This window comes from Octopus bimaculoides, chromosome 9 (genome assembly GCF_046866305.1).
Source record: "Octopus bimaculoides isolate indiv1 chromosome 9, ASM4686630v1, whole genome shotgun sequence".
NCBI classification, from domain to species: Eukaryota; Metazoa; Mollusca; class Cephalopoda; order Octopoda; family Octopodidae; genus Octopus; species Octopus bimaculoides.
In genome coordinates, this window is record NC_142936.1 from 71,604,457 (window position 1) to 71,622,138 (window position 17,682).

The 17,682-nt window shown below is 35.7% G+C and overlaps 1 protein-coding gene across 1 annotated transcript in view; it reads left to right on the top strand.

Moving 5' to 3' along the window:
- LOC149134189 (uncharacterized) overlaps window positions 1–11,843 on the top strand; it is a 39,327-nt gene extending 27,484 nt beyond the window's left edge. Inside the window, exon 2 of the mRNA XM_089358199.1 lies at window positions 11,763–11,843. Within this exon, the coding sequence (XP_089214325.1) occupies window positions 11,763–11,843 (81 nt within the window). The remainder of the gene's footprint in view (window positions 1–11,762) is intronic.
- The last annotated feature ends 5,839 nt before the right edge of the window (window positions 11,844–17,682 follow it).

The window sequence follows — 17,682 nt, forward strand, 5'->3', positions numbered from 1 at the left end:
ATGAGAAAATAAGATTACCCCATGGTCCAATAATTGTAGTCTGCAAATGATTATATCAATGAAGATATTTAGATGAAGTTCTTGTGGTGAAAGAAGTGGATAATATAAGGAAAGCCATACAAGGACAATGAACTTTCAATAGTATCAAGAATTATAACCTCAAGTTAGCAATATTCAGTTTAGCAGCTCCATGGCAGACACTGAAAACAACCATTCTAACCAATGTTTGGAATAACCTTCTGTACAATATAGAAGTAGAAGGTGATTTTGAAGAATTCTAGGCAAGCTGATGTTCATAATAGACCTTAGAGGTCAGATGAAATATATCACAAAAGATAATGACAGAATTTGACTAAAAGATACAGAAAGTACCTCTGGATATCAAATATTAATGGAAGAATAAACAGCAGAAATTTTGACTAGTGATAAAAGAGATAGTGAAGATGATGAAGTTGATGAACCATTTCTCAAGAAATCCAAACTGTCTGTTAAACGAAAATCTTTGATAATATCCTTTCATATATTGAATTATGAACAGAAACTGATATTCAGCAATATAATCTCAACACATTAAAGATCAGGTACATCAATAATTTACCACAAGTAAATGAAATTAATTCATGATATTAACATTTTAGCTTTTGCACAGTATAATTTTAAATAATTTTATAAAATATATGTTTATATAGTTATATAGTGTCTGTAGTACTTTCTATAATTTTGTTACTGTCTATCATGTTCTGTGATTTTTTTTGTTTTTTTTTTTCTTCTGGTTTGTTTGTTTTCTTTAATAACTATTCTGGAGATTTACAGAGTGTGCATCCAAACATGAAAGTCTTTCCCATTTATCTCGGTTGATTTCCATTCAACGTGTAGATTTTATTTGGCAATACATTTCTTGACTTACTGGTCTACAGAAGGAATGTTCAATTCCAGTGTTTTCTTACTCCTAAACATTTCACATTCAGGGTATGTATTTCCAATATTGTTACACATCAGATGTAGCACCCCAACCCCACCCAAACGTGTTTCCTCATAACTGTCTTAATAATTGATTCTATCATAGATACAAAGCTAGAAAATTGAGTGGGGAGGTTAGTCAATTTTATTGACTACAGTACTTGACTAGTACTTTCTTTATTGGCCCTGAGAAAATAAAAGGCAATGCTGACCCCACTGTCTTCGGCACTTGACATTTTTATACAGAGCACATTTCTCGTTACCAGTTACTATTCGGTCCAAAAAAGGTTCATTCATGAAATGTGACAGCAAAGAAGAGCATATATTCACTCTCTGTGCATGATTAGATTCAGAAAGTTTGTGAGGAACCCATTGACCCAATTTACTAACTTTTCTGATGGCACACAGGTGTCTATGAATGGTTGAATGATGAAATCCAAGCCTCTCTGCTAGTTCCTCAACAGTTACAATGGGATTTTGTTCCACCAACATTTGCAGGATGTCCTCATCAAGCTGTACAGATATTCCAAGATGAGTCTCGTCTTCTAAGCTGTAGTTTCTGGCTCAGAATTTCTGGAACTAGCATTGACACTGGCTTATGCTTATCAGTCGATCCCCTTATACTGCATTGATATTCCACACACTTTCCATTGTGTTATTTCCTTTATTGCACTCATAAAGCAAAATATGCCAAATATTCTCCTTTGTCACTTCCATTATAGCTTTGAAAAAATAACTTAAAATCAAACTGCACTCTTCAAAACTTGCACTAAGAATAAATACAAGGTAAAATTACTACCTGCTTTTATAGCAAGTTGATGCAGGTGGTTTATCCCACCCCACTCTGACTTTTAGTTCATACAATTGAAAAAATCACATTATTTATGGGATGACCCAATATATATGGGAAATTTTAGACCATTCAGCTTACAATGTATTAAAGACCGCTCTACATTTACATTTTGGTGAATCAACAGAAATTAATAATCCCTTCTACTGAAGACAGAAGACCTTGAAATTTGGGGGGAGGGAACTAATCGATTACATCAAACCCTGTGTTTCACTGGTACTTAATTTATCAACCCCAAAAGGATGAAAGGCAAAGTCAAGCTTGGTGGAATTTGAACTCAGAATGTAGCAACGAATGAAATACCACTAAGCATTTCACCCAGCGTGCTATCGATTCTGCAAGCTCACCACCTTAACAGAAATCAATAATGACAAGTAGGTGTATATGTTGATATACACACAACATACACACACCAAACACACACACACACACACACATGTGCATGCACGCATGTGCTCATATGCACACACTGATATATTTACCTCTATGTGTGTGTGTACACACACACACACACATATATACACACATATACTGAAGTATTATACATATATATATATATATATATATATATATATATATATCCTTAGTGAAATACTGATTGGGTAAATTAAATAAGGACATTCCTGGGAAATTTCTCTAGAAAGCCTTCAGTATGAAGAACATGTTGCTGAATGGAAAGTAACATGGTTTATAAAATGAATCAAAGTATAAGGCTTAATGGATTGAAATTAATGTAAAAAGAGATCATCATCACCATTGATAATAAATGAAAACCATGGAAGGCAAGTTTGCTAGAGATCAGAACATGTTCAAGTTCGAAATATCTAAAACAGATTAACGTTTTATTTGGAATGTATGATCACTTCATTAAAGAACCAAAGAACATACACATCACACGCAAAATGTTTATTCCCGTTGTTGTACATACATACATATATAAATACATACATACATGGCTACAGCAAATATTCTGCTCAATACTGCAGATTTGCTTGTCAGTTGTTTGACCTTAACCATTTGAACATGTCCCGTAGTGGCTGATGATATGTGCATCTCTGATCAGGAGCAGAAGTAGTGGGGGAGCATCATAGCCATGTGTTGAAAGGAATTCTTTGTGGTTTGAATAATTCACCTCTGGAACCATAGGTGTTTCATTCAACATCCTTAAACAACCCTTATTCAAAGACCTTTTGAGTGGGATGGGCTACTCAAACTGAAGAAAATTCTAACTGGGCCCCACCTGCAAGGTCATGTGCTGCTAATCTTGATATGAGATTACCATGTCACGCACATATGATTGTGAGGCATGTGCTTGGTGTACCCATATCAGATGGGTAGTCATGATGGGTATACTGGGCTTTGTATATTTTATCCCAGTGTCACTTTGATGGCATGCACTGCTCTCTCATACATACATACATACATACATACAGCTATAATAATAAATACCAAAACGAAATTTTGTGTGTCAATGTGTCACACTTTGACGCCCTCTCTCACTATTCAATGACACTTCCACAATTCTTCATGATAGGATGAGAGTAATATTAGGCATAGAGATGGTAGTAGCTTCACGGCTGTGAGGGTAATAGAGTGATAATAATAGTATGAGGTTTAGTTGTGATAGAGGTGGAGGCAACAGTGATGATGGTGATGGTGGTCAGTCAAGGATGATTGTCATAGTAAGCGATGTGAAACACAGCGGTGATGGTGGTGGAGTAAGCGATCTGAAAGAAAGTTGTGCTGGTGGTGGAAGGGAAGGCAGCAAAGTCAAAGGTATTGAAGGTGGTGGCATCAGAAGTCTGAATGGTGTGTGTATGACAGTTGTGGTGGCGATGGTGGTGGTACTGGTACTGGGGATGGCGATGGCTGAAAACAATCAACAGAGAGAGAGAGAGAGAGAAAGAGGTTAGACAGAAAAGAAAATTGTACTGACCCCTAAATGGGAAGACAAAAAATGTTTTTTATCATGCAGCTTTGCAATAAGTTCCAAGTTAACAAATTATGTCATTGTTTTGATGAAAATTGTTCATTGCTTGAAAAATATTGGTCAAGTTTAATAAAATTTATTAAGTACTCAAAGCATGAAGTGTCATTGTTGGGCCCACGGCCTAATGAAGAGCCCTCCATTGGAGTCAGCTAAAAAGCCGCCCTATCAGGCATAAGTGGAGTGACAGGGAAATGATAGGCTAAAGCAAAATTGAATTGCAGTCTGACCTTTGTCTATTCTCTCTCAACCAGTCACAATACAGATGTAATATGAGCATTCGCCTGGAATTATTTCTCAAATACAGACACTTAAAAATGGCATTACTGTATCAATATTTTTCTTTGATTCTTTCAATAGATTCAGTTATTAGGCTGCAGCCATCTTGAGGCATTGTTTCCAACGATTTAGTTGATTTTATTGACCTTCATTGTTTTGCCCAATACTCAAGTGTCATCTTCCCACCATACACACCTCCACACACTTATACATGCACGTGTACACCAATACATACATACACAGAAATGTATATATACCTACATACACATATACATTTATACACAAAAATATAAATATATACACATGTATAAATATGCATACATATATAAAATATATAAATATATATACATTTTCATATACAAGGTATTCCATCATCAGAGACAAGATATACATACAGAAAATTTCTATGTGGAGATTTAGATAGAAAATTTGATGCAGAGCAAAGCATGAAGATTAAGGCTAACAGCTCATCCTGTTCCAAAGGATATGGGGAACAGGGTGAACTATGGGCCTTTATCATCATGCTTTTCTCTACATCAAATTTTCTACTTCCACATAGAAATTTTCTGCATTGTCCCCAATGATGGAATGCCCTATATATGGAAATGTGGATCGACACATTGATCCATTATCTGGGATATTCCAGAAACAGCTGTAAGACATTATTATTTACTTTTGTTTACTTTGATTCACCATTATAATGATTAAAATAATTTAAATAATCTGATAAGCTTGTCCTGCCTTCATTTTGTGTTCTTCTTCCTCTAATGTGTGTGTGTCTGTCTGTCTGTTTGTATGTGCGTGTGTGCAGGCGTGTGAGGGGGTACTGAAAAGTTCCTGGTTTTGAGTTAATTATGATTTTATTCAACATACTCTCCTCTCAAAATCGCACACTCATTGCATTGGTCCTTCAGTTTTCCTAAGCCCTGTAAAAGAACTCGGAAGGTTTGGCCTCCAGCGAGGCCTTTTGTGATACCCTTGAAGCCAGGAACTTTTCAGCATGCGCATGTGTATGTAGTAGTAGAATACCTAGTGTTATCCAGGCTGAAAGTAAAGTAGTAATATATAATCCAGAATTATTCTTAATAAATGTATATTCAGTTTAATTATTATTGGGTTTCCCTTTTGAAACACTATCTTTCATGAAAGAAATAAAATTGTTGTCTCCTAAGTCTATAATAGTCTAATGTCTGTTTTACTGTGTTACAGAGACACAGCATGCGTGAATACTATATTGCATATTTAAATTAGATATATGTCACTATGTCAATGATATATATAGCTAATTTCATTATATTAAGAAAGAACAGAGGATTATATAAAAGTGAAGCCAGTTTTCATAGAAACTATTATTGTACATAATTTCTTATCTTTATTTTTGATATTATCGAAGACATTAATGCTTGGTTTATCATCACTGTGTGAACAAATTAGAGACACTGATAAAACCAACTGTTGGCTGAGATCAGTATTGGACGTGCAAGTCCAATGATCACTGAAGGTTGCAGAGCAGATAAGTGCAGGAAACTTAGCTACTAAACATGTGGAATTAAAGCCACATAAGGGCTTGCTGCTGGGAGAGGTTGACAGACAAAGAATGAGGGAGTAGCAGTGGTAGTAGCAGCTACAACAACACCAATAGGCCACAAAAGCTGTTGTTTCTTAACCATAGGCACAGGCATGGGTATGTGGTAAGAAGCTTGCTTCCCAACCACATGGTTCCAGATTCAGTTCCATTATATGGCACCTTAGGCAAGTGTCATCTGCTATAGCTTTGGGCCAACCAAAGCCTTGTGAGTGAATTTGGTAGATGAAAACTGAAAGAAACCTGGGTTTTTGAGCGAGATCGTTGCCAGTGCCCCTGGACTGGCTCTTGTGCGGGTGGCACATAAAAGACACCATTTCGAGCGTGGCCGTTTTCATGCAGGTGACACGTAAAAGCACCCACTACACTCTCTGAGTGGTTGGCATTAGGAAGGGCATCCAGCTGTAGAAACTCTGCCAAATTAGATTGGAGCCTGGTGTTGCCATCCGGTTTCACCAGTCCTCAGTCAAATCGTCCAACCCATGCTAGCATGGAAAGCGGACGTTAAACGATGATGATGATGATGATGATGATTAGACCCAGGAAGACTTGGGATGAGGTGCTGAAGCACGGCCTCACCGAGACAATGACTAGTGACCGAGACCTTCAGAAATATACTGTGCTTGAGAAGACCCGGCAGGCCAAGTGAGACCATAACCTGTGCCAGTGATGTAACCAGCCCATTTAGGCGTACCTTTCTTTCATTGGACACTAAACTATGCTTGTGAAGACCTGTTGAGGCAAGTGAAATCGGAATTGAATTCGATGACAGCACCGCATGACTTGCATCCGTGCTAGTGGAGCACTAAGAGCACCATCCAAGCATTATCGTGGCCTGGGCCCCTGCATGGCCCCCATGCCAGTGGCACGTAAAAAGTACCATTCGAGTGTGATTATTACCAGCATCGCCTTACTGGCACTTGTGCTGGTGATACGTGGAAAACACTATTTGAGCATGGCCGTTACCAGTACTGCCTGACTGGCCTTTGAGCCAGTGGCACGTGAAAGCACTCACTACACTTTCAGAGTGGTTGGCATTAGGAAGGGCATCCAGCTGTAGCAACTCTGCAGATTGGAACTTGGTGCAGCCATCTGGCTCACTAGTCCCCAGTCAAACCGTACAACCCATGCCAGCATGGAAAGCAGACATTAAACAATGATGATGATGATGATTAGAAAAAATAAGTTATTCAGAGATCTGGATGGTTGTACATATACAAATATTTATATATGTCCAACCATCCAGATCTCTGAATACCTTATATATATATATATATATATATATATATATATATATATATAATATATATAATATATATAATATATATATATATGTGTGTGTGTGTGTGTGTGTGTGTGTGTGTATGTAGTGATTGGTGTTAGGAAGGGCATCCAGCTGTAAAAATCCTGCCATAACAGTCACAGAAGTCTGGTGCAGGCTTTGGCCTGGCCAGCTCTTGTGGTACCATCTCACCCATGCTAGCATGGAGCACAGACGTTAAATGATGATGATGATGATACATATATTTGTATGTTTGTCCCCCACCACCGTTGCTTTACAACCAACATTAGTGTGTTTACGTCCCCATAACTTAGCAGTCCAGCAAAAGAGACCAATAGAATAAGTACTAGGCTTACAAAGAATAAGTCCTGAAGTCAATTAGTTTGACTAAAACCTCTTAAAGTGGTGCTCCAGCATGGCCACAGTCAAAAGACTGAAACAAGTAAAAGAATAAAAGGATATAGCCATACCTACTTCTGAAGACACTGAAACTAAAACCTCAAATAATTCCCTCAAAATAAATAAACAAAAATAAAAACAAATGAATCTGGATATCACAAGATTCCAATGCTGTCAACACTACTTCTATTTTAGCGCTATCTTGTCTAGGAAACATGTGACAAATCTATTTCTCACATCTTGAATTATGTGGATTTTTGTTTGTTTTTTGTTTATTTGCTCTTTTTTTTTTTTTTGTAATGTAGATGAGATGCATTTCTTTACAAAGAACCAAAACTTTCCGGCTTATTTGTGGATAAGCTTCTTAATTCAACCATTTTTTTCCTTTTTTCTTTTTTTCTCTGTAAAATCTCGAAAATTTTATAATCTTCCTGTATTAGCATTTTATTATAGCCTTGACATTGTTTGTGAACTTATTTCATATTCTTCAACAAACTTTTAATGTATTTACTTTGAATTGAATAATACATTGAAATAAATATGTCTAACATATACAGTGTCCATTGTCCTTGCAGTGGTCACTTGTAGTCAATATATTACTGTGTTCATCTTCTTTTCAGTGGTCAGCTGGAACTAATGTACACTGTGTCCACCTTCCTTTCAGTGGTCAGCTAAAATTACTACATACTCTGTATTTTAAGCACTTTATAGACATGAAACCTTGGGCATAAACCTGGCAACAACTATCTTTGTCCAATATATATATATATATAGCGAGAAATCAAGGATATGAGAGGTATTGGTGTCAAGAAGACCCAAAGGTGTCAGGTAATGCTGAGTAAGTGCTATGGACAGACTATAGTTAAGCTCCAGGTTCGATGATGATATGAATGAGGAGTCCAATGTAGGTTGTATATTAGCATACATATATATAAAAATTAGCAGAATGAGATTTAAAAAATCCTAGGCTGTGAAACTTTTCAGAACATTTATAAAGAGGTCTTACAGCTGTTTCCAGGATATTTTATATATCCCTTCATCAGAGACGGTGCGAGAAAGTGTTTAAGTAATAGTTATTATAGAGAAGATATGAAATACAGAGTGAAGTGAAGGAATGAAAACAGACGTGAAATATGTAAGGATATTGTATCTGCAGTTCCATTATTTAAGCAGAATGGTGTATATATAAGTTTCCTGTACCTTATTGTGTGAGTTCCAATGGTGTTTATAATTGGTCGTTCCAAGCATAGAGTCTTTATATATATGACTACTCCACTACTATTAGCTTGTCTCCATTTTTACATCTCTGAAAAGAAACTAATATTTGTTTCACAAATATAATTTTTGCTATATTTACTACAATTTTTTTTTATTTTCCTGGGATAAAAATGTTGCAAATGTTGTTTGCTTTATCTGTCACAAGAACACTTAAAATCACATTAAAAGAACCTGATTTCTTCTGACAACACAGTATTTAAACAGATTAATATTGTTTGTTTACATTTTCTTCATCATAAACTCAAAGGTTGTAATAAGTTAAACAATATTTACTAACAGAGAGGGTTTAATCTGTTATTAAGATTGTTTTTAGTACTGAACTTATGAAGAAAAAGGAAAGCAATGAAAGCAAAAGTGAAAACAACTGATGCTGGAAATGCAAAGGATGAAAAGCTCTAATATCAACCATCATAACAATATGTGGTGAAGTTTAAAAAAAACCTAAAACTTTGAATATTTAATCTAATGTTCAAGATTGGAGTACACAGCTGCTAAAGAACTAATAGTGGGAATGATAACATGGCCCTCAGGAGATGTCTTTACTCTTTGCATATATGTGTAAAAGTGCAGATATATGTTATGTGCATATGTGAGATGCTTGTGTGTGTGTGTATACACATGTAAATATACACTCTCATACATACTACATTCACACACACACACACACACACACACACACACACATGCACACACACACACATACACACACACACATATATTTGTTAGTGCGTATCTTTACACATACATGCAAAGGACATGTTTTTCAAGAACACTTTTTTTTTGTGCCATATTATTGCCTTCTACAATAACAGCAAGCTGGCAGAATTGTTTGAAACAGCAAAGAAATGCCTTGTGGCATTTTTCTGGATTTCACATTCTAAATTCAAATCCCACAAAGACCAACTTTGCCTTTCAGCCTTTCAGAGGTTGATAAAATAAAGCGCCAGGCAAATACTGGTGTTGATGGCATCAACTCACCCCCATCTTCTCTAATTTTCTGGCCTTTGTGCCAAAATCAGAAATATTATTCTCTTTGCAGCTACTTACCAGTACTTGAACACTGGATTAAGTATTCATAGTTTTAGGGGTTTTTTTCTTTATCACATAACAATGGTCATTATTAGAACTCTTTCTTTGCATCTCCAGCATTCATTATTTTTTGCTTTGTTTTTATTTTCTTCTTTCTTCCTTCATTCATTCTGTATTAAAAACAGTAAAGCAGTCTTAATAACATTAAATCTCTGGTTAGTAAATATTGTTTAACTAATTACAGCCCTTTATTACATGATGAAGGAAATAAAACCAAACAATATCACCTGTGTAAATACTATGTTGCCTATAAAAATTAGCTTCCTCGAATATGATTTTAAGTGTTCGTGTGACAAATAAACCAAAAAAGTTTGCAGTATTTTTTCAGGAAGATATAAACAGTTGTAAATATAGGGCTTCCCAATAAAAAGTAATACAAAGAAAAATATATTTGTAAAACAAATAGTTATTTTTCTTGTCAGAGATGTAAAAATAGAGGCAAGCTAATAGTAGTTGGACACAAATCAAGTTACAATTGAAAGGTTAAAAATTCTCTGAGGAAATTTCCGATTTTTGTAGTGAATATTCTCTCTCTCAATCTAGTTTCTTTAATTTAAAACTGATTTACTCGTTTCCAGTGAATGTTTACCAACAGTTTTTCAGACTGTCAAATGACAACCTGAGTATTAAATAGCGTGCAATCTTTGGTTTGGCAGGGATGTATACGTCATCAGCAAATTTAGCGTAGGAAAAAGTGTATTACAAACAACTCAATGTTTCCGGAAGATGTCACCCGAATAACAGTTGCTTGTTTCCGATGTGGATGGACACTGAAAATGAACTATTTTTTTCTTTCTAAAAGGAAATGAGGCTACGTAAATATAACCAAGGATAATATATTGATCGATGCATTAGTCGGTCAGCTTTTGTTTTCATTAACTTGAAATGTAAAACATTCTGGATTTTACCATTTAATTGTTTTTATTTTAAAGTTTTCCTATCTTCTGGAATTCATTAAAAAAATCTGTACTGACCAACTTTGGTTATTGTGAATTTGTTCTGCATTTCTTCCTTCTTTTTCAGGGGTGGAGTGCTGTTAAATCATTTTAACACATTATCAGTATTTTATCAACCAACTTTCCATGGTTGCATGGGTAGGATGGGATTTATTGAGGCAGATTTTTCTACAATGAAATGACTTTCCTGTTGTCAACTCTTACCTGTTTCCAAGCAAGGTAATATTTATCTATGACCAGGCACCATGTTTTCACAGAATATTCGAAAGGAATGACATTCATTTACAACAATCATATGTTGTCGAGACAAGGAAACACAAATACTCACACATCCACATACATACATACATACATACATACATACATACATACATACATACATACATACATACATACATACATACATACAGACCGGATATAGTAATCTGGGACAGAGAAGAGAAACTGTGTACAGTAGTAGAAATCAGCTGTCCTGTGGATGTCAACATCACACTAAAGATTAGAGAAAAAGAGAACAACTACGCTGAGCTACAGAGAAATTTGCAGATACTCCACCCAGTCTACAAATTCAGATTCATACCCGTGATTGTTGGGGCATTGGGATATATAACGAACTGCCTCAACAAAAACCTGGAAAAATTAGGGTTCTCAAAACCTGAAAGAAAAAGGCTGATTAGAAGACTACAGATTCAAGCCATCAATGGAACTATAAAGATATGTAAAACTTTCCAAATATTTAGCACATAAATACATATGCATGCATCTAGACATGAAAATATATACATAAAAACGCATCCATAAAACAAACATAAAAATTTGCACATAAATACATATGCATACGCCTAGACATGAAAATATATACATAAAAATGGATCCATAAAACAAACATACAAATCACACTTTCGTTATATATGTTTCCTTTTTCTTATCTACAGATATTATCTCCCCAATTGACGTTTTATGCCTTAAATTTGACAGATATTTATTGCTATTTGATGTGTTTTATTATAAAACCTTGACAATTTCCTTTGTACTAAATGTTGCTTAAACGGACAGATTTTTATACTTTTCTTATTTTATGCATTTTTCAATTTAAGATTCGTTTTTTGAAGTTACCAGACCTAAAGAGTGTCCTCATATTGGGTGGTAACTATCTTGTTCGATTCATTGTGGATTGACCAGATATTTTCCACTGTTATGTGGCCATGAAACGCGCGTAGTCTTTCACCCACTTTCATTTCTTTAACGTAACCGATTTTAATTCTTAGTCCAATATTTCATAGATTTTATGTATTATAAATTCTCCCTTGCATTTTTTAGATTTTTAAACTAGTTTTGTATAGTCCACTTTTCTTAATAGTGTCTAATCTCCTTCTTTGTACGAGTTGCACCATGATGGTTCTTCTCTAAATTATTAAAATATTCTTCAATATACAACTCAATTTGATATTATCAAATTGTATTTCCTTGCAAGTTTGGATTTTGTAATTCCCTAACATTATAATATATATACATATCATCATCACCATCATCATCGTTTAACATCTGCTTTCCATGCTAGCATAGGTTGGGCGATTTGACTGAGGACTGGCAAGCCAGAAGGCTGCACCAGGCTCCAATCTGATCTGGCAGTTTCTACAGCTGGATGCCCTTCCTAATGCCAACCATTCCGAGAGTGTAGTGGATGCTTAGTGGGTGCTTATACACACACACCATGTTTCCCCAAAAATAAGACCTAAAGCGAAAATAAGACCTAGCATGATTTTTTCAGGATGGTTCTAATATAAGCCCTTCCCTTAAAATCAGCCAAAGTTGAGAGTGACAGACGGATGAAAGAACTAAGCAGTCTCTTCATATTGATTCAAACCGCTTTGTTGCAGTGTGTACACTGTTCAAAATATCTTTTAAAAATAATGACGTCACAAAATCTATCCTGGTGTCTCTTTCATAACTCAAATATTAACAAGCTATACATCAATCAACAGCCCATGTTCAGAGCTTTCAAATGTGTCATGTAACATTTTCATCAATGGTCAGTACTGGTCAGTAGGTACAAAAAAACAATAAAATATACATTTTCTTTCAAGACAGAAATCTCCCAGAAAACATCATGAAATTGAATGGGAAATCATTTGTCAGGTCCTTTTCATTCTAAGACAAGATGAATACTAGAAGAAAGAGTTATTCAACTGAGTACAAGAAAGAAATCGTGGAGGAATCACTGGGCAAGAATCTTACTGTTTTCTGCAAAGAAAAGAATTTGGATCTCTGAATGGTTAAAAAATGGCAAGTGGACTACAATAAACTCAGTCAACAAGTGGACGAAGGAAATGCAAAGAAACGCAAGTGTGGATGAAGTCAGCAACCACTATTTTCTGAGTTGGAAGACATCATCTGTGAATGAGTTGCTGACAGGCGAGCAAAGGCTTTGGTTGTTCACTGGACTGATATTCAAGTACTTGCCCTCACAAATGTACCACAGTTTGGTATATTTCCAGAAGAATTCAAGGCATCACAACACTGGCTTGATGGTTTCCTTCAGTGACATGAACTTACTCTGAGAAGGCTGACAACACTGTTCAAACTAGAGATTATTAAACGTGCACTTGCATTTATGTCCTTTGTTGATGAGACAGACTTTTCTGAATACCATCTCTCCAATATGATTGCTATGGATGAAACTGCAGTGTTCATAAGACAAGGATCTCAATCAACAATCGATCAAAGGTGTGTGTTGTCAGTTTACATTCCTTCTACTGGTTATGAAAGTGCACGAGTTACATGTATTTTGGCAATTCGTCTTGATGGAAGTAAAGCCCCACCTCTAGTCATCACTAAAGGCAGAAAGGATAAAATTGAATGCATTTTAGGCATCTGTGTCCTGGAAACTGAAAAGGCATGGTGCACACAGACAGTTTTAAATAAGTGGATTAATTTCATGCTGCCACTTATTTTTTGAGGAGGCTAAAAAGGTCTGATAGTCTGGGATTCAGCCAGCATGAACTGCGCAAAAGACATGAAGAACTTCTTTGCAGAAAGAAGAATAGATCAAATCATGATTCCTCCAGGAATGACTGCCTATCTCCAGATTCTTGACATTGCAATAAATAAACCATTCAAGGACCATTTACGCATGGAAAGCAATGACTTCATTGAAAACAGAATAGTGAAAAATCAGTGTGGAAATTTTGTGAAACCCAGCCTACAAGAGACTGTGACCTGGGAGACGAATTCATGGAATAAAATCACTGGCAGCTGTGTTGCCAATGTGCTACAAGCAGGCTACCAGGACAAGAACTTCTCATTCAATGTGATATCTGTTGCTCGACATGAGAGATTGGGGATGAAAGTTCTGCAGGAAATGGAGTCACACGAAAACTCCACAGCAATTTTGGAATCCAGTGATTTGCAGAACAATGACATTCCAGAGGATAATGACATAACTGTTTTTGAATAAATTGTTGTTAATGAGTTTCTGAGTAAAAGAACATGTGAATTGTCAAGCAAATGTAGATTGGTTTTCGTAATTTCTGCTTAATAAATTCCTGTTGTAATAAATGTTCAAGTAAATGTAGATTGTTTTACATAATTTCTGTTTATTTAGTAATTTCGTAATTTTCTATTTTGTAATGTCGCTTTTAGGTACATGAAAAAAGTATGAACTCCCCTGAGTTCAAGGAAACACGGTATATACATATATACACACATACATACATACATACATACATACATACATACATACATACATACATATATATGTATATATATATATATATATATATATATATATATATATATATATATATATATATATATATATATATATATTAGCAGAGATACTCGGTGTTGCCCGTGTCACATGGAATTGAAGAATTAGACTTTTCTTTTATATTTTCTCTAATGAAATTAGATTCGAATTTCATGACTATACCAACCATGATTTCTGTCTGCTCTCTCACCCCTACCTCTAACAGCTGAGGACATGAATAGGCTTGTAAGAAATGAAGCCTGTTAACAGCACCCTTCAATTGTTGGGTGATATGTTGTGCTTGTGAAAACCTGTCAAACTGAGTGAAATCGTAGTCACAGCTGATGCCAGTGCCATCTGACTGGCACCTGTGCCCGTGGCACACAAAAAGCACCATTCAAGCATTGGGCCTCATGGAGGCAGTGACAGGTGACCAAGACCCTTGGCAGGTATACCATGCTTGTGTAGACCTCTCAAGCCAAGTGAGACTGTAGCTGTAGCTGATGCTGGTGTCAGGTCAATGGTACCTGTACCAGTGGCATGTAAAAAACACCCACTACACTCTTGGAGTGGTTGGCATTAGGAAGGGCATCAAGCCATGAAAACCTTGCCAAATCAGATCGGAACCTGGTGCAGCCCATCCGGCTTACCAGTTTTCAGTCAAACCGGCCATCCCATGCTAGTGTGGAAAGCAGACATTAAAGATGACAATGATAATGATGATGATGATGATGATGATGATGATGATGATGATGATGACAACAGGCTTCTTTCTGTTTCCATCAACCAAATCTCCTCACAAGGCTTAGCTCAACCCAAGGCTATAGTAAAAGGCACTTGCCCAAGATGTCATGCTGTAGGACTGAACATGGAACCATGTGATTGGGAAGCAAGCTTCTTACCACACATCCACAATATATATATATTGTTACAAGCAAAAATAGTTATATTCAGATATTTTCTCATTTGTACAATGCAAATTAGAACACTGCTCTCTGGTTTTGCAAGCGAAGACAAAAACAATAATTCTTTGTGGTCATGTGACTGTTTAAAGTATAGGCGGTATGATTTTGGCACACTTTTATAGTGTGGGCAAAGTACAAAAACTACTATTGCCCACATGGTGAGTTAGTTCATGCTGGAAAACGATGTGTAACATTGATGTGGGATGTGGTGGAAGCCAGTGCAAATAGTTTTATGTAGTAGTTGGTGCCATGAGGTTGATGTGAGGCAATCAATGTAGGTGATGGTGCCGGGCAATTTTGTATGGAACAGTTAACAGAGTATTTGGTGTAGAGTATGAAGTTGGTTTCAATGGTTAATACGAACAGTGGACGGTTTTGAACTGGCTGTGAAAATAGTGAACTTGGCAACCGAAAGAAGGTGGAATGGTACCATGGATTCAAAAGTAACAAGAGTCCAGTCGGAAAAAATAAGAGATAAAAAAAAAGATAGAAAATAAATTATTAGACTTGTGAATAAAAGAAGAGCTCACCAAAAGAAGTCTACATATTTTAGAGGTAAATGAAAAAGTCTCTAAAAACTCCCTAAAGAATTGTCTATTTATTCCATAAATGTTATTGGCCTCTTAATTAAAGTTCTTGTATTCTGGTTATACTCAACGGTTTTGTTTGTTATATTTAACTCTTCTGACTTCTTTCACTACTGCTTCTTCTACACGAAGCAAGTTGCTTTGCTGAGCTCACCTACATGGTCTTCTGAGTTATTGGACATAGACTGTTGTATTGTAGGTGGTTTCAGGAGGCCACATGCAGTGCAACAATATATATACATGTATATATCATCATCGTCCCCATAATCATCATCATTTGATGTTCATGTCCCATGTTGGGATGCATTGGGATGATTTGACAGGCTCTGATGGGTCTAAGGACTGCATTGTATTCCATTGTTTGCTTTAACATGGTTTCTACCTCTGGATGCCATTGTTTTTATGTCAAGTTATATATAAAAACAATTTAACATTAAAATGAAGAATTACTCAATATTTTTTTACAGAGGACATAAGGTATTAATTTTTATAAGGAAATGATTTTTAGTGACTTCAATGATTCCAGTCTGATGAGATGAGCAAACCAAATCTTCAAAGTTACTGTCACACTTTCCTTGTAAAAGTTTATATATATATATATGGGAGAATATACAAATAATAACAACAGACGAGGACAGGTGGTGTAAATAACAAAAGTATATATTAGTATGACGCTCGGGAATACGGAAAGTCTTTGATGTTTCGAGCTACGCTCTTCAACAGAAAGAATACGGAGACAAGGAGAAAAACACGGAGAAAAAAAAATTGAATAGTGTTCAGTCAACGGTCAATCATAATATATATATATATATATATATATATATATATATATATATATATATATATATATATATATATATATATATATATATATATATATATATATATATAATATTGGGTTGTCAGATAAATCCGTTAATGCTTTTCCATTTATTTTAATCCTTTCTAATCAATTTTATTTGAATTAACACACAATATTTTTTAATCGTAATGTTTTATGTATTTTCATTTTGTTTTCTTTCTTTGTTTTGTAGCTCCATTCTTCCTCTACAACTTTTATTTATCAGTTTTGAAATTTCAAAAACTTTTACGTCTTCAGACACATGGCAATAGAGTGCTAAGTAGAAAAAAAATAACGAGTTTATCTGACAATCCAATATAAATAATGCCAGCCCCCTCTGGCCCCTGTGCCAGTGGCACGTAAAAAGCACCCACTACACTCTCGGAGTGGTTGGCATTAGGAAGGGAATCCAGCTGTAGAAACATTGCCAGATCAGACTGGTGCCTGGTGCAGCCTCCTGGCTTTCCAGACCCCAGTCGAACTGTCCAAACCAGGCCAGCATGGAAAACGGACGTTAAACGATGATGATGATGATGATGATGATGATGATGATGATGTACATAGGGAGAGAGAGAGAAAGATTGGCAGGCAGACTGATGGACGGACAGATAAATAGTCAGTCAGACAGACAGACAGACAGACAGATAGATAAATAGACAGGCAGGTAGGCAGACAGATAGACAAACAGACAAACAGATAAATAGATAGATAGATAGATAGATAGATAGATAGATAGATAGATAGATAGATAGATAGATAGATAGATAGATAGATAGATAGAAAGATAGATAGACAGACAGATAGACAGACAGACAGACAGACAGACAGACAGATAGATAGACAGACAGACAGACAGACAGACAGACAGACAGACAG